The sequence below is a fragment of the Castor canadensis genome, chromosome X, assembly GCF_047511655.1.
Source record: "Castor canadensis chromosome X, mCasCan1.hap1v2, whole genome shotgun sequence".
Lineage (NCBI taxonomy): Eukaryota > Metazoa > Chordata > Mammalia > Rodentia > Castoridae > Castor > Castor canadensis.
This window is the reverse complement of record NC_133405.1, coordinates 134531890-134550284: the sequence shown is the minus strand read 5'-3', so window position 1 is coordinate 134550284 and position 18395 is coordinate 134531890. Positions and strand designations below refer to the sequence as shown.

Here is an 18395-nt window from a genome sequence, read left to right as displayed (position 1 = left end):
CCAGAAAAAAGTGCTGAGACACACTCCACAATCTACCATTCTCTGGCTCTACTCCCCGAAGAAGAATCTAGAAGGCTAACTACAGGCCCTAGTCCTGATTTGGGTCAATTTTAAGTATTACCGGCTATCTAGGTACTTGCTTATGTTATTTAAAATTACTAAAGGCTGGGGCTAGAGGCATGGCTTCAGAGGTAGAGTGTCTGTGTTGCAAGCATGAAGCCCTGAGTTCAAACCCCAGTGAACACCAAAAAAAAAAAAAATCACCAAAGAGGATATTTTTTAACTACATAAACCCAACAAGGTAACATTTGGTTTAGTAGGCAAGTCCTACTTGACAAAAATAAAGATTACTATTAAGCTCTTGTGCTTTCTAATCTAGAATGTTGCAACGTAAATGCAGAAATCAAGTCTACAAATAGCAATTAGTAGAGAGGGTAAGATTGCCTGGAAGCTGGGGAGGGTTGGGAAGGTGCTATACAAATGCAGAACAATTCTTTGCTCACTGCTTTGCAGTCTCTTAAATTTACTGTTTTAAAAAGCAACCTGGAAGTGGAGTCTTAGCTAGTGTACCATGGACATGGTTCATGTAAGAGGGATAAAGTGGCATTGCTGACCCACAGCACCCAGAAAAGCAAGTGGCCTTGGCTCCATGTTGAAAAACTAGGGAATGATGTATGAGATTTGTGTGCTTTCAGTTAAAATCTCACATGTTAGCATTTTATGACTTCCTGTTTCAGCTGGAGTTTTTTAAAGTGTGATTCAAAACTGTTCAGGCAAAATTCTGCATTAGAGCATTATTTGGAATTTTGCTGTCTTTCCCCACCATCTCTCCCTTGTGTAATTTCCCCAGCAAGATGCTTCTCAAACTTCCATGTAGATCAGAATCCCCTGGAAAGCTTGTTAAACACAGGTGGTTGGGTCCCAGCCCAGAGTTCTTGATCCTGTAGGTCCAGGGTGGCTAACAAGCTCTCAGGAGATGCTGATGCTGGTTCAGTGATGATTTGGACCTCCTTTTCTCTGGTATCCTTTGAGGGCTTTGAGCTTCCACCCACCTCCATCTTTGCAGTTGTGTTTGCAATAGCCAAATATTCACATAGCTGTGGGTCAAAGTTCCAAGTAGGAGAGGGGAAAGCAAATGGTAAATGGAAATTAAACATCACGTTTCCAGTTTTGTGTATTCCCTGTTTCTTCCCCCAGGTCCCCCTGTTGCCTTCAGTTCTGAATGGTGTATCATTTTACCATGTTTTGTTTTAATAACAAACTTTTTCTTGGAAAGTTCATCTCCCATGACTTATGTAGGTGATGGTAATGGAGCAGGATGATAATGGGTGATGACAATGGTCCCCCAGACTGGCTTTCCAGAAACCCCTGTTGTACTGTGCACTGCTTCTATGTGAATTATGCTCTCAAGAAGAAATCACCTTAGTGGTGCCCACTCCCTTGAGCAAACAAGGTGTTCTGAGTTGTCCCTGATTCTTGACCTTTGCTTACCATCTTAGTTTGCCAGAGTGGCCATAACCAAATGCCACTGATGGGAGTAGTTTATACAACAAAAATGTATTCTCTCCACAGTTTTGGAGGCCAAAGGTATAAGCAGGGTCACACATGACTTTTCTTTGTTAGCTTCTGGTGGTTCTTTGGCTAATGGCATTGTAATGCCAATCTTCACTTGATGTTCCTGTGTGTATGTGGATCTCTGCACCCCAAATTCTTTTTTATAAGGACACCAGTTACATTGGAGTAGGGCCCCTCCCCAAAGACCTTAACTTGATTGATTACCTGCAAAGAAAGTCATATTAATAGGTACTGGGAGTTAGGATTTCAACATCTTGGGGAGTGGGGCAACACAATTCAACCCGTAATACTCCATTGTGTGGAAGGACAAGGGCTTGCGGCCCAATGCGTGGAAGACAACACCATGGCGCCAAGTTTTTGCAGAAAGCAAAAGCTTTGTTGAAGGCCGACTGACAAGGAGACAGGGGGCATGCTCAAACGGGCCTCCCCAGTCAGTTGGAAAGGAATTGAAGTCAGTTCAAAGGAACCGAAGCAGCTGGTAAGGGGCAGTGGATGGCTGATTTATTGTAACCGGAGGTCTTGGAATAGTCTGCACCTGATTCACTGGTCCAGGTAGAACTTTCAGATCATTCAGGTTTGTCCTGTGGCTGTTGAGGGCCCTCTTGCTTCTAATTTAGCTCTGCAAGACCTGTTCTCGTTCTTCAGGTTCTGCTTATCAGAGACTTTGGTTCTGCAAGGTTCTCAAAGTCCTTTCAGGTCAGGTCCTAGGGTTCCATGCCTGCATCCTGGAAAACAGCTGCAACATCTTTTAGGAGCAGAAAAGTTGCTGTTTTATGGCTTGATTTCAAAGTTCCAATTTGATCTTGGATCTAGGCAGTGTCTTAGTCTGATCAGGTTGTATAATAAAGCATCATTGACTGGGTAGGGACTTTAAACCAGACATTGGTTTCTTGTTCTGGAAGCTGGCAGTCTGTCTGAGATGAAGGTGTGGCAGATTCCGTGTCCAGTGAGGACCCTCCGCCTCACGGATGGTGCTTCTTGCTGTGTCCTCTCATGTCAGAAGAAGTAAAGGAGGTCCCTGGGATCTCTTCTCAGTGTTCTAATTCTGCTCCTCCATCCTCATGACTTGACCTTACCTCCCAGAAGTCCCCACCTCCTTCCAGTACTGTCACCTTGGGGTTATCAGTTTGGGTGACATAAAAGTCAGACTATAGCAGCAAGAGAGCCACACAGTAGAAGTTAATGCCAGAGAAATTGTGACTCCTTAGGAAGAAGACTAACATCTGATGGCAGAAATAGAAAGACAGAAAGGAAGAAATGTATGGAAGAAGATATGTGAGTGGGTTTTGTATATCAGAAACATTTGCACACTGGAGTAGTGCAAGATACATTTTCATGTTGGTTCGTACTTTGAAATAATATCCAGATGGGAAAGAGCTCTGTGGAGGAGTCAGGAACCTGAACTCGCACTCTGTTTTTGCCACTGGCTTGTGAAATGGCCTCAGGCCAAGGTCCTTTACCACCTTGGCTCCCAGGTTGGCTTGCCTGTGTGACAAAAGGCTTCCTGTTCTAAAGTTGGGTCCTTCTCTTTATTCAGCAAACAATGTGATCTGGGCTGTCTACATTGTTTTCAGGGTCCAATGAATGATTATGGGAGAGGGAAGGGTTTGTCAAAATTTCAAGACAGCTTTATCAGAGCATTCAAATAAGTGTGGACTTCTCTGTGAACTGCCCTGGAGCTCACACTCATTGCAAACATAACATCCCTGATTTCTGCCAAGTTCTCCCACAGCTGTTTGTATCATTTCTAGAAATTCTCTCTCCTATTGAAGTGTTTCACTTCAGAATGCAGGAGCATTTTGTATTATAGTTGGTGTTTTTCTGACTTTTCATCCTGGGAGAGAGAAATGGATGGATGGTTGGATTGATGAATTCATCTGTTAATTCATTTGTTCAATAACTTATGGTTTGCTTACCAGGTACTAACGTGTGACATTTTCTGGATTTGGGGTCAGCATCTGCTGTTGTTCTTATAGTTCCCGTTTACAAATGGTCACAAGAGTGGCCATTTCCTTGGCTAAGACATCCTTGAAGTAAGATCTGGGCTTGTCTGATCTGTCATTCTAAACCCAGAGGCCTGCACTGGTCTGGGCAGCCAGTAGGCTCCTGATCAATATTGGCTGGACAGATAGTCATCAACCAATCAGTTGATCTAATGAAACCATCACATGGCTTTTGTAGTTGTTTGAAACAAACAAAAAAAGTCTGTTTGAAGACAATGATAGAATGTAATTAAGTGCAAGTCATTTTAGTTAGTAAGTACGTAAATGGACATAATTAATTATAATTCAACCCATTCTCCCCCGTGATTTTCAAAAAACAACCCCTTTTTGACTTTTATTAATTGTAGCTTCCATTTTTCTTACTTCAGTAGGAAACAGGAAGGACATCGGGAGTCCTGAACTGCTCCCATGAAGATGCTGATCAGCCCAGAGGCAGGAGTTCTCCCCCAGTGATCCTCCAGCTGGGCGGGCCATGTTCTTTAAGGAGGAAGGGAGAGCGCCAATAAATAACCATGGAGCTCTGTTCATGGACTCATCATTATCCAAACAGCAGGTGGATTGTGACCAGATTCTGGTTCTACCCCTTTCTCACTGTGTGGTCTTGGATAACTCATTTGACATCTCTCTGAGTCAATTGTGGCTTCTGAAAAATTAGGGGGTTACATGAGTTAATGTGTGAGAAACAGACTAGAAGTCATTAATAAAAGTTAGCCAGTAGTACCTGCATTCCATGGCAGAGGTTCCCAATTTTGTTTCTAAGATAATCTCACAAGGGACATCAATTGTGTTGTTGAATATTTGTTATGTAGCTCACTCTATCCTGGGCATTTCCTCATGTAACCCTCAGGACAATCCTGGTTGTTCAGCCCGACTACACTTGGAAAATGGAGGGTCAGCCCACTCCAGTAACTTGCCTGAGGTCACTAGCCATTAAAGGACAGAGCAGGAACCAAACTTTGTTCTCCCTCTGAAGCCCAAACCTTGAAATGTCATTGTTTATTTAGTCACAGAGGGTTTATTGAGCACTAACCAGGAAGCACAGAAATAATACATTCACTTTTACCATTAACATTTCAATCATGAGAAGGAAAGGTGAGGCATCATGAGCACCCAAGGGAGTGCTGGTTCAGTGACAGCGTCTTTGTGCTTGTCACCAGCGTTTCCTCAGACTCTCTTTTTTTTTCCAAACCTTTCCATTGAGAAAATATACCTGCATTTTGCATTTGCTGGGAGTTGATGACCTTACACTTTTTCTCCACTACACAGTAAGCTACTTGATCTTATTTACATACCTATGCTTAGCAAACATTTATCAAATGACAAGTAGGTGGCAGCTCTCTGCCCAGTCCAGGGGGTACCAAAAAAAAAAAAAAACACAGTCCCCACCTTTAAGGACAGAGTGGGAGCAACCTCCAGATAAAATCATAAAGCAACAAAAAGGCACGGTAATGCTTGTTCACGTGGCTAACTCCTGTGCTAAGGGCCAGAATAAGCTGGAATTCGCTGTGTTTGTGCAAAGGGAAGATTCGAGCTAATTCTGCAAGGAAAACAGTGTTCAACTGAATAGGAAAAGCAGGAAAGAACATTTGAGACCCTTGGAATGGATATGTGAACTTGCATCTTGTGGATGAGAATGGAGAATTTTCTGTATGAGGCCAAAGTATAGGGTTCCATGTTGGAGGGAGATAAGGAGCCAGCAATGGATGAGACCAGATTGTGGAGTGTGTCTTTGTCATCACGGAACATGCATTTACTTTGTCCTGTAGACCAGAGGAGAAGGAGAGCTTCACTGGTTTCTAAGCAGCCACTGCCTCTGGCAGAACTATAAATGGTGGTAGTGTGGAGGAGAGGGACGAGGCACTAGGCTGCTGCAGTCATCCAAGAGGAAGGGGATGAGAGCCAGAATGAGACAAAGGGATAGAACAAGAGCAGACTTGTGCACTACAAGGACAAGACGGATCACGGGTGAGGCCTTGGGTGCGAAACAGCAAGAGGCACTATAGCCGAAGGAGTGAGGGGTGACCAGTGGGAACATGGCTCAGGGTAGCAGCAGAGGCACGCAGTTGGTCCTTCAGGACTTTGAAGACACCGTTGGACACTCAGTGAGAATGGCAAGCAGGTCACTAGGAACCAGGTGGGAAATCAAGACTGTAGATTAGGGTTGCCAGATTTAGTAAAGAGGTACTCAGTTCAACTTCAATGTCAGATAAACAAAGGATGTCTTTTAATATCCTAATATAAGTACATCAGAGAGTGAATCACTTTTGAGTATTAGTGATACTAATAGACCTATTGTTTATCTGGCATTCAAATAAAACTGGGTGCCCTGTATCTTATTCTGTGACCCTACTTGAGAGGGTCCAGGGTCAAGTGTCCTGTGTCCTTAACCCACCTGTCCCCACCCTACCAGGCAATGGCAGGGCCTATGCCTGGGAAGTGGGACTTTTCTTACTAAACCTGGGACATTTCCAGGCAAACTGGGATGAGATGGTCATTGTAGGCTGAGCAGAATCTTCTGACCTTTCTGCACCTTGGAGGATTGAGGGCCACATCAGGTCGGGTGCACATGACCCAGAGGCCACTCTCTGCAGTTCAGCATCACCAGGCTGCCATCTGTCCCTAGACTGTTCCAAAGAATTCCAACTTTTATCAAAACTTTCATTTGGTTTGTATTTTGTCTCTTGAAGAAGATTTGTTGCTGATTTAGTCTCATTTTAAAATTCTATCTCGCCAAGATGTCCTGTTTTAATCTCTGTGAGACTCTTCTTCAGCCATTTCCTTTCTTGGTTCAATAGAATCCACCTCCTGCAGTTTGCTTATCAGGCTAATAGTCACCATGGGTCTGGAATTTGTTCAGACATCTCTTTATATGTAGCCCCAACACTGTTTCTCTGCCAAACAGATGTGTATTAAAATGTGCATGAGAAAAGAAGCAAGCTGGGTTTATTTAGAAATTTCCCAACTTGCACACACCCCATTGCTATAAGAATTCTTTTTTTCTATAAAAACCCACAACAAACATATGTTAATAGCTACTTAGAGGGATAAAGACAAATGCATATTTGACCATTTCTACCATCACCATTCTGGTCCCTTTGCCAGAGACACAAAAACAGTAATTGAGTATTCATGGACATGGAGACATCCGTGGCACATTGTGACTTTCTTCTTATTCTAGTATCTCTTTACTCGCTAGGAATAAGTGAGTGGAACAGCCTGGCAAAGGGGTTTTGTCCAACTTGAAAGAGATGGCATTTCATTTTTTCTTGTCAGCTATTGTATCACATGTTACAGGGTGTTATAAATGAACTTGGTTTTCACTCAGGTCTTTGGGTCTTGTGTGTGCTTCAAAAACACTCATTTTCAATATGATGAAGGCATTTCAAAAATCAGCTTTCACTTACTCAGCTGAAGATGCAGTCATGGGGCTTAAATGGACAAAGAGAAATGGGGAACAAATATTGAGATACATAAAAGAGATATTCTGAGCTCTGTTTTCCGTGCTGCCTGTTTTAGTACTATTAAGAGCTGGGAATACCTTTCATTACCTTTTTTGACAGATATTAACCTCATTTGATCTACAAGTTGTAAAAAAAAGGACTATGACAGCACAAATATGACAGAAAGGAGAGTCTCATATATCAGGTAGTCTAGTTCAGAAGGAAGGGAAAGAACTGGTTAGACCATGGTTAAACTCAAAACAACAAAACACAGGAGTAGGGCGAAAGTAGGTGACACAGAAAAACCACCTGCAAGCCACAATCAAATAGGATTTGCTGTGGGTCTTATTTATAAACCTTGGCTGAGTGTGGATAGCCAAGAAGAACGCAGGTGTATAGGCAAATCTTTTGAGTCTAAGCCAGTAGCAGAGATGCTGGGCAGAACCTGAAGATCAAGCAGTTCCCAAATATGAAACATTACATTACATGACACTTCTCGAATTTATTGTTGTGGCCCCAAATAAAATTAGGCGTCTAAGGCCTATAGAGCAGATGCAACTGACAAGGATTGTGTCAAGCAATGCGTGCCCAACACTGAGTCTCAGTCATGTGGAAAATCACTTTCTCACTGACAGTTAAGGAAATGAGGTTTTTACTTGCAACATGTAATTAGACATTTCTAAATGTCCTGTGTCACTGAGTTGAAGTCCCCAAACCATGTAATATTTTAAAAATGAGCTCTTTAGCTATATAAAGATATGTATAGAATTGCTATTATTTTATAGTTCTTTCTTTTTTTTCTTTTGCAGTACTGGAGTTTGAACTCAGGGCCTTGCACTTGGCAGGCAGGTGCTTTACCACTTGAGCCAAATCCCCAACCCAAGTATTCAGTTACATTTTGTTTTGTCTTGTTAGTACTGGGGATTGAACTCAGTGCCTCCCACTTGCAAGGCAGGCACTCCACCACTTGAGCCATTCTGCCAGCCCTAGAATTGTCACACTTGGATTTGTGAATAATGAAGGGTATGTCTAGAACAACATGTGAGCTCATTTATTAGATTTACAGCCAGTGAACAAAGCTTTTTCTTAACTTTTTATTCATCATGTCACAAGATAGAACTTTAAGAAAACACCACTGAAAATTTTCATTGCTAATTAAGAGTAGCACGTTTATAAAAAAAAAAGGTTCTTTTTCTATAGTACACTTTCCCTTCTGAAGTGAAAATAAATCTGAAAACACTGAAGTGATTGCCACCTGCTGGTCAAAAATGGTTTTGTACTTGAAAAACTTCAAATTACTGAAGTGTGCCTAGGAACACTTTACAATACACATGAAATTACCGAAGAAAATGTTGCCTTAGCGTTTGGCACAACATAAGTACAAAGCTGTAGATTTTTTTTTTCTTCCCAAATATGATTTATTTTACAAAGAACTGTATGTAATTTGAGTAATACTGATTAAGGGGCAAAGGGAAAACTGATGTTCTATAATTTGAACGTGTATTTAGATTCTTAAACACTTTTATACTTGGATTCCACTTTGTAGTTTTGCAAAACACATAAAAATTATACATTATAAATATATATTATATATGGTCTGTATAAAATTGAATTGGGCTTAAAATGGGACCGACTTCTTAATTACTCTCTTTTTAGGCACAGCCTTTCTCTCATTTGATTAATGAATCCTTTCTAAACAGGTTCTAAAAATATATTTCATAATGTATCAAATTTGATATTTTCCTTAAAACTTGCTCATTATGAAAAAGCATTCAGTGACTATAATTTTTGTATCTCACTAGTATATAAAAATATGACTTCTCATATTCTGTTTTGTTTCATTAGCGTTTGCCTTAGGCATTGAAGGAAGGGCTGTCCCCAGTTAGAAGGCTATGGCAAAAGCACAGAAACCGACTTGTGCATATTCTACACTATAGAGTCTGTTGCCTAATATATCTCATGGTGTAGTATGTGAAGTGATTTTTTAAAAAACTTGTTACTCCTGTCTTCTGTCTGTGAATATATGTCATACGGATTATCGTACATAATTTGTTACAGAATATACACTAGTCAAAACTGAAGACATAAATACAACGAAGCAATACCGCAGCGAGGGGTTTATCTTATATCGAGCCAATGTGGATAGCGTTTAGATTGGATATTGTCGTCTGCTTTGATTGTTTTTCCTGAGGCTGGCTACGCAGTAGAGTCCTATCGGAAGTGGTGAGGGTGAGTGCTGTACGTGGGCTTTGGGAAGTGTGAAAGAAGAAAAATAGTAAGTGTCCAAATTGTCCATTGTCTGGGCGGCAAGAGGATGTCTGGCGGGCTCATACCAGCGTTTCCGGGAGGGCGTCGGGGTTGTCGGAGGACAGGAGCTCCCAGATCTGCCACCGCTCTTGCTGCCAGTCGAGCCAGCTGGCGTCCCCCAAGTTCGGACTGTTGTGCTCGCGGGCAGGGAGGGAGTAGGCGCTGCTCAGTTTTGTCTTCGGGGCCTGATGCTCCCGCGCGGCCGGCTGGCCTTCCTCTTCCAAGGCTGTTCCTGATCCTTCTTGCGGCCTCTGCGGCCTCCACAAGGGAGGCTCCCCGGGCGGCTGGGTCGATGACCCTGGGGACTTCCCCGGCCCCGGGTAAGGAGGAGGGGGCCTCCTGTCATCCCTGCCACTCTCCCGAGGTCTCCGGTAGGAAGGCTGGGAACGGCTCCGCAGCCACGCGGCGTCCAGCTCGCCCTCGATCGGGTCTTCCGCGCTGCTCAAGGTCAAGTGCGGCTCGGACCTGGCCGCCGGCCGCCGGCCTGCGCAGCCTCCGCCCTGGGTGGCGGAAGTGCTGCAGACGCGCGACGCGGGAGGGTGGACACCGCTATGCGCCACGGTGGCCGCCGTCTGAGTCCTCCGAATGACCTGAGTGCCGCTGTCCAGCTCCGCGGGGCTCCCCTGCCACCGAGGCCAATTCAGGGTCAGGTTGCCTTGAGAGAGGGAACAGGGCCCCGGTCGGAGGGAGCTGCTTTCAAAAATGTCACCATAGGAACCTGGGAAGCAGAGAGAGGCAAGGGCTGGAATTAGTTTGTGGAACAGCCATTGTGGATTGAAGTCCTGTTCTTTCCTCCCCTCACCCATTTCTATAATCTAAAAAGCACAGCGTTTTCTTAGCTGTTGCTACCTTAAAAAATTCTTCCAACCAAAAGGAATGACAGAATCTTTTGGATGACTGGCACAATTTACGTGGCGCTCCCAGAACATACGCCAGACTCCATTCAACAGCCTTGTCACAAACTTACTTGTCATGAAAGGAAATGTAATAAATACAGGCCACTACTGGCATATTTGGGTGGAGAGCGTAAGGATAGGTTCCCCGCCCCCCGTCCCTTTTCAGCTTTTTGTTTTCTTTATTTCTTTTTGGCAGCACTAGGGTTTGGACTCAGGGCCCCCAGTGTGCTTGCTAGGCAGGCGATCTACCTCTTCAGCCTCTCCACCAGCCCGTTTTACTTTAGTGTTTTTCAGATACAGTCTCACATTTTTGCCCAGAAGTGCCCCAAGCCACAATCCTCCTACCTTTGCCTCCTCCATAGCTGGAAATACAGGCTTGAGCCATAAGCCCAGCTCAGCATTTTCCAAAAAAAAATTCAATAAAGCATGTAAGAAGATGATAACACAATAATTAAAATTAATTTTAACAGGAAATGCAATGAAGTTTAAAAATAGCACTCCACCTGTCATTCCTGGGTCTTTGGATCCACTTTTTAATGTTGAATGCCAAGTTCCCCAGATATTGAAAGGCTCCTCTGACATATCTAGGAAAAAGAGCATAAACAAAAATTGAAATATTAAGGGAGAGTCAATAAACACATATAACACCTCTTTGGTGCAAACTACTGTGTTCAATGTTCTTTTGGCTACAAAACAGAACAAAATTCACACTTGCATTTCAGGAAGATTATTTCATTGGAGACATACAGAAAAATCTCTTTCTGTATCATGGTTGTGTCCAACAGAATAAGGACTCCCAAATATGTCTGGGTCCTAATCCCCTAATTTATAAACAGATTATACAGATGGTGGGACTGGGGTTTGAACTCAGGGCTCCACCCTTGCAAAGCAGGTGCCCTACCATTTGAGTAACACCACCAGTCCTTTTTGCTCTGGTCATTTTGGAGATGGGGTGTCACAAACGATACGTCTGAGCTAACTTCCAACCTTGACCCGCCTGATCTCAGCCTCCTAAGTAGCTAGGGTTACAGGTGTGAACCACTGGCACCCAGTCAAGAAGTAATAGTATATTCAAAACGACTTTGGGGAGGAAGTTGAATTATGGTTCTTGACATGGGGTGATTATCCTGTTTGAGCTGGGTGGGCCCAATATAATCACACGGGTCCCTATAAGAGGAAGGCAGGGAAGAGGATGCTGGTGTGTTGCTGGTGTTCAACACAGAGAAGGAGAGAAGAGACAAAGAATGCAGAAGCCTCTAGAAGCTAGAAGGGAAGACAGCCCTGTGGATCCATGTGCTATCTGACCTCTAAAGCTGTAAGGTGTGTTGCTTTAAGCCACCAAGTTTGTTGTGAGTTGTGACAGAGTAGTAGGGAAGTCATACAAGGGGACAGCTGTCAACAGCCTTACAGGCTTTACCCACATTAACAAGAGGCTCAGGAATAACAGTAGCCATTTCTGAGCTCCCCTCAGGGACAGCTCTGCCATTGGCATCAAAATCAATCTGTTTGGGCACGTGTTCCTTCATAAATCCCCCAAAGCTTTGGCACAAATAGCTGTGGAGTAAGATGATATATTAGGCTTTTGTTTTTACCATCTCATTTCCTCCTCCCTACAGTCTTGTGTTGGGATAATAATTATGACTTAGAAAAGGAATGGTCTACTGGGTACTGTCCCCATGTCATTCCTAGGAGAGCCTCTGGAGGTCATGTGACAGATGAGGCACCCAGCAGAAGAGGAGGGGAGAAGTGCACACTAGTCTACACTGCACGTATCAGCCAGAGTTTACACCATGCTCAGTGCCACAGGAAGGACATTTACATGATTAGCTAATTAAGCCCAATGAGTCGGACACTGTTATCATTCTTAGTCTCCATAGCAGGTGGACACGGACCTCTGCCATGCTCAATTGTTCATTTGAGATCTGACAAGTTGGAAGTGGCAGAGCAGATTTCTGACTCTGAGTTGAGTGCTCATGTCATTGGATGCTGACACTATTTGCTTCTGGCATGCTGTCTTGTGATGTGGTAGGCTTAGCTTGTTCTCTTTATAAAAGTGACAGTGGTAATTGAGTGACATCTTGGATAAGCATATGCAACCCAAACCCACCAGTCAGAACACATAAAGTTCTTTTGATGTTGGAGGGAAAAGGGATCAATTGGGAATGCAAGTAGCTGCTCTGAGCATGCACTCACTGCCACCATTGTCACTCACTGTGACAAAAGGAGAGACATTTGGTTTGCCCAGCACCCACCAGGCTCCAGTTACCTTTTCCAAGCCTTGGTCCAGGAGAACTTTCCCTTGACTTTGACTTTGGCGACGGCAAATGGCCCACCAGCATATACTGCTCTGGCACTTTATAAAGCTTCTCCGAGCCCCCCGGGGCCCTGTCCTCTTGCATAGCCAGCAGGGAGCGCTCAGACAGCACGGGGGAGTTGTTGTCATAAGGGGAGATGTCTCCACTGGAGGCCTTGTTGGAGTCTGTAGATGAATGCCTCCCTCCCATGGAAAAGGAAACTTCCGACGGCAGCATGTCAGGGTTTCTGGCACAACAAGACAATTACAAGCGTGTGAGAGTGTTAACAATGAGTGACCTGATCACAATACAACCACTATTCAGATGACAGGAGAACCACGGACATGGGGGCTCAAAGAAAGACTTCTGAATCAATAAGGTGAATGCATTTCCACATAATGACCAGCAGATGGCAGCAAAACACAACAAATGAACGCAGATGCCTTTCCACTGCACAGTATTTGCCAATGTTCGGCCACCAGAGGGCAGTAAAACCTAACAAATAGAACAAACGTCAGCCAGGGCAAAGGACGGAGATGAACAGAGATGGATCCCTGTATTTGCTATGGGCGGCCAGCAGGGAGCAGTAAAAACTCAACAGATGTAGCAGGAAACATCAGCCTGGGCAAAGGATGGAGATGGACAGAGATGGATCCCTGCGTTTGGCAACGTTCATCCCTGAAGTAGCTCATGGAGTGGAGTGGTGCCTGACCTCAATTAAAAGTGGCTACTATGTATTAAGCAAGGAAAAATTGGTAGATAATGCTTTTTGCTTTCTTCAGTATCCTGAATTGAAAATAATTCAGATAAAACTATGGTTGACATGTTGCTGGAAGTTCATTGTGGTTTTTATGGACGACTTTTCTTGTCTCTTAAAATACTTAATATAAGTAAATTCATCCCTCTGTGAAGAAGGCAATGCTACTAATGACAAGTGTTTCATGTATAAAAGATAAATATATGACCATCTTTAAGACTCCACTATATTTAAATACACTTCACATGATTCTTCAAGCTACCAGTGCTTTTACAAATTGATATATGACATAATTAGCATGTCATTAGCTTATACAAATGTGAGTGAATTGTCACAGCAACAGAAAGAACAGTGAAAAATGTAAATGGAATGAGGACTGGGCAAAGTCTTACCTGGAAACATCTTTATTTTCTACCTTCCTCAAAATAGTGACCCTGACATCTTAAAGGGAAATGATCACATATTGATTAAAAAGTTCCAGAACTTTCTTCAGTTCCCTACCCCACCCTACTTTGCTTCTCTTTACTAGTCTTTGCTTTTCTTTGGCCGAATTTTTCAAAACAAATCTTTTGTGGTCTTAAAGAAGGTAAACACGAGCAATCCTTTCCTAACCAAATGGGTTTGTGCATGCAAAATGGAGGAAGTGAGCTCACAGGGGCCCTCATGTCCTCTCAGGTTTCCAGCAAAGGTGAGCACTCAGGGGAAAACACCCTAGCCTTTGTGATAGGCTGTCACTGAGGCAGCTCAGTGAAATGAGCTTTTACTGAGGACATTTCCTATCCACATGGAATAAATAAGTCCTTTCCTTGCCTTCTCTTTGAACTGATATCAGACAATCTTATGGGCAGGAGCCACGAGGATGATTTTCTGGAGCTTTGGGCCTACAATGAATTTGAAGAGAAAAATCAAAGGAACTTAACTATATCTGCTGGAAAGTGGGAGAAAGCTATTTAACCACCATATCTAATTAAAGGGGAAAAAAACCCTCCCTAATTCTAACTGAGGGAACATAAAACAAAACAGATTGGTCACTTGTTTATTGTTATGAAGTATGACTCTGCTTGAGGAAAGTTCCTTATGAAAATGAGAAAAAATAGAATGTGTTGAACTAACACAAAGCTCAGTCCATGTTCTGACCAGGGCTAGCAATCATATTAGTGGCTAATTGCATTTGTTTTCCCAGCTCGAATGACACTTTTCTAGTCATTAATAGTCTTATGTCTATTCAGTAATAATAAGTCATGATTTTATATCAGTAATAGTGAGTACAGAAAGAAAGCCTTACTCTATGGTACTCTACGGGATATTTTGGAAAGTCAAGTCAATTCGTGAGCCAAAACAAAACAACTGTCACGGTTGGGAGTACTTTGTTTTGTTTTTGGCTCCTCATATTGGGAGGAAAGTCTTGGAAAGGTCATATTTTAGCTCACAGAGACCACAATAACTCTGTCTCATGTCTTCCTCATCTTTTACCAAATATATAGAAGAGAATGCAGTCAACACAATGTTGCAAATAGCAGATTCAGTGAGGAAATATGTGCATAAAGATATCCCATGGAAGACATTTCTCTTAAGTCTCCCTACTTACAGACATTTGGGTTTCTACAGAGGGAGTAAGTTATTTTTACCCTATGGAACCATGAGTCATGCAATAAATAATGTACTCCTGTCTGCAATGACTGCTACAAGGCTCAGAGGAAATGGAGTCCCATTTGAGCTGACATGTGGAAGGTCATGTGTTTTGCGTTGCAAACTCAACTTCTCTTATCACTTCTTCCATTGTTTTCCCTCACTCTGCCTCTCAAGTCACTTACTGTGATATTGTTCCACATCAGACACCTTTTCAAGCTGCTTCAGAAAATTATTTTTGAACTCAGTATGGACAGGGAAATCATACTTACGTTGGTTGTTGGGGGACGTGTTGCAGAAAAGGCAATATAATATGCCTTTAGCATTTGGGTTTGGGGAAAATAAAAAGAAGAGAACTAAGAATAATAACAAAATTAACTGAAGTTGTTACACCAATGTCCCCCTCCATTTCCATAGCTCTTATTGGATCTGACCAAGTAGAAGGGCAAGAGCAGAAGGGCGTAAAGATCCACTGTCTCCTCTCCTCTTTTCTTTGGGTCGAATTTGCAAAATTTCATTTAGTGATTATGAAATGAGGTGTGGTGACCATGGCGGCACAACACGTGAGAACTTGCTGGAAATGTAAATCCTCAAGCTCCATTTTGCACCTATTGGCAGAGATGGCTACATTATTTGTGGAGCCCAGTGCAAAAGAAGCATGTGGAGGACCATGGTAAAAATAACGAGGAATTTAACAATGGCAATAACAGATCATTAAAACAAATACCAGTCCCCTTCAGAGTGTGAGGTGGCAGCCCAGGAAGCCAGTTTTGCCTACTGAAAAGGGAACCCTGGGCTATGGCCAGCAGATTGTGTTTAAAGAAGTGGAACAGGTGAGCACGAGCATAAGCGTGCTTGAGAACCTTCTGTCTTTCTCTCAATCCATAGATATGACAGTGGGAGGAGAGTGTGCTAAGAGCCAAATCAGGAGGGAAGCACAGATGGTGACCCAAACTAGTGTTTGCTGGACTGGAAGTGAATATGGTAGTGCTGACCATGGGGTGGCTGAGGCCTCAGCTGGGGAGAAGGAGGGTAAGTGTCCCTAACCCAGCTGCCTCCTGGACTCCCCTTCTCCTCCATCTGCAGGATTCAGACAACTGAAGGCAGTCTGATTGTGATTCAGAACATGCTGATGTGACAGAGGAGGCCAACCCTACTTTCTCGCTCTTCTGGTTTGGTCTCCAAAGTTAAGCCACTAAAGTGACCACAGGTGGGGCTCCAATCAGGGTAGAAGTTGTGGGAGGTGGCTGGAGCTAATGCCTGGAGATAGAGGTGGATGAGGTGTCTCACAGTAGACACAGGCCATGAGCCTCCTCAGGATACCCAGGATGACAGCCAGGTACATAGGGCCAGACAATGAGAGATGATACCTTCCTTATGCAGCCCCACATCCCCCTCCCCTGTGTACCCCATCCATGGAAGGTACACATGGCAAGCAGCTTGAGAAATATGTGACACAACCCCTTGGCCTGTAACAAGAGCAAAAGATTATAGAGTTCATCATGCAGCAGGCATTGCACTTAGCTACTGTTAACTACTCTCCTTGTTCCTGAGCTTAATCTAGAAATGAGCAAATACAGCAAGGAGTTGATGAAGTTCCTTGTCTGTCTAGCAGTAGAGACAGTAGGAATTGGGACCCTTCTAAAATTTATTTGCCAAATAGTAGTCAACATTGTAAACCAATAGTAAAACACTACATTTCAAACTTAGAGTTAATGGCTTTTTAAATGTTTAGATTATTTTCCTATCATTTTATTTTCTCAGCAGAGATCAGAAGGGGGCAGCCAAATTTGCCTAAGAACCCATGTCAAAAAATTGTGAAATCTAGAAAAACACTCCCATTTGGACATCTCTGAAAAAAAAATAAGACAAACAGCCACAACTGTCTTCTCTCGGATTTACCTCTAAGACAATCTAACTCTAAAAAGACAGGTTTGAGTTCACAGTCCCAAGTAACGGCATTAAAATATTCATATATTTATTTACAGTACAGATTTACTTTGACCAGTGATTCACTAGATGAGGATCAGTCCAAAGCATGTAGTATTCTCTTTCTGTGTCTTGGAGTTTAATACAATGTTGGGTGGATGAGTTGCCAGTGGACATGGGTTAGGGCCCAAATGTGCCTAGTGGCTTCTCTTTGTAGATTCATACTGCAGTGGATTGGAGTTGGGAGTGTGGGATGGATGCGATACCAGTCAATTTGGATTTGCCTCCAAGCATGGAGGGTTCCCCATGAGATCCCCAAACCCCAGGACTGTCCACAGCATGCATGGACAGTCTCAGCTAACCAGACAAACATGGGATGGGCATGGGGAGCAAATCACGTTCTCACCCTTAGCTGGTCCCTCCAGGTCAGGGTGTAAACACGCTGGCAGGGTACTGTGAGCAGGCCTGCACTGTAGTCGTTCTGTGGATAAATGGAAAACTCCGGTTCAATCACCGGATGTAGCTAGCCCAGTCCCTTGCTGAGCTACCTCAGTGAGAAGTGCTCACTGAGATTTCAAATGGACGCTGTCTTCATCCTTGGCTCAGTGGTTCAACTGGTACATTTCAGTCTGTTGGAACTCAAAGCTCGTAACCATTTTAGACACTGTTAACTGTGCTAAGAGAGGAATCTACTGCGGTAGCAGCTCTGCAATTCTGAAGATTTCCACATTAGTCATGTTTAGGACTGCAAAGCCTCCCTTATGCAGAATCCCAGGAAAAGAACTCCAAAGAAGGATCTGATAGGAATCAAAACTCACCATTGGGTGACGAAGTGAGCACCCTGGACATTTGGTGACATTTCTCTCATCATTTTTAGTTCCAATTAATTCCCTCTGAACAGCATTTATGGAGCATTTATGACAGGTGAAGATAAAATAATGCTGTCTTTATTCAATTTATTTACAGCATACCTGATAAAACATCTTCAACTTAATATGTTACAAATTTATAAAGAAGCTGGGAATCACAGTAAAGACTTCTGAAGGAAGGGAGGATGTAATAAATTCTTCTTCCATCTTGGATTGCCTTTCCATAGAAGGCACACTTATACTCTCTGGAATCTTTAATCATGAACTTCCACATAACATGATATGGTTTTCCTCAAACTGTCTGGCTGAAAAAGCTGTCTTGAACGGAGTGGCAAGATGGCTTAATGTTTCATAATTTCCAAGGTACTGGAATGAAATGACAGTTGAAGCCGCCAGCTACTGTGACTCAATAGTATTTTTTACTGCTACACTCTGGTCAGTCAGAATTCTTATCTCCGAAAAATGCTTCTGATTTGACAAATCATAGTAAAAGGAAAACAGAAATTATAACCTGTCTAGTAATATCCCATGGATCTGTGGAGGAAGACATCTTTAATTGTGATCTCAGGAAGATTAAAATGAATTGTCTACATATTTATTTGATAAGCTAAACAATGTACCATTTAATTACAAGAAAGCCTAATACTCTCTCAGAATAAAGACGGTAGATATGTCATTCAGTTGGGATGAACATCC

At 43.0% G+C, this 18395-nt stretch overlaps 1 protein-coding gene across 3 annotated transcripts in view; it reads right to left on the bottom strand.

Annotated features, from left to right (window-relative positions):
- Nucleotides 1–8098: 8098 nt before the first annotated feature.
- Arhgap6 (Rho GTPase activating protein 6) overlaps nt 8099–18395 on the bottom strand; it is a 468763-nt gene continuing 458466 nt past the window's right edge. For all 3 annotated transcript variants that reach the window (XM_074063388.1, XM_074063389.1, XM_074063390.1), the window contains exons 11-13: nt 12488–12762; nt 10725–10805; nt 8099–10043 (exon numbers count right to left, since the gene is read on the bottom strand). In XM_074063388.1, coding sequence (XP_073919489.1) covers nt 9346–10043; nt 10725–10805; nt 12488–12762 — 1054 coding nt within the window. In that variant the 3' untranslated portion in view covers nt 8099–9345. The remainder of the gene's footprint in view (nt 10044–10724; nt 10806–12487; nt 12763–18395) is intronic.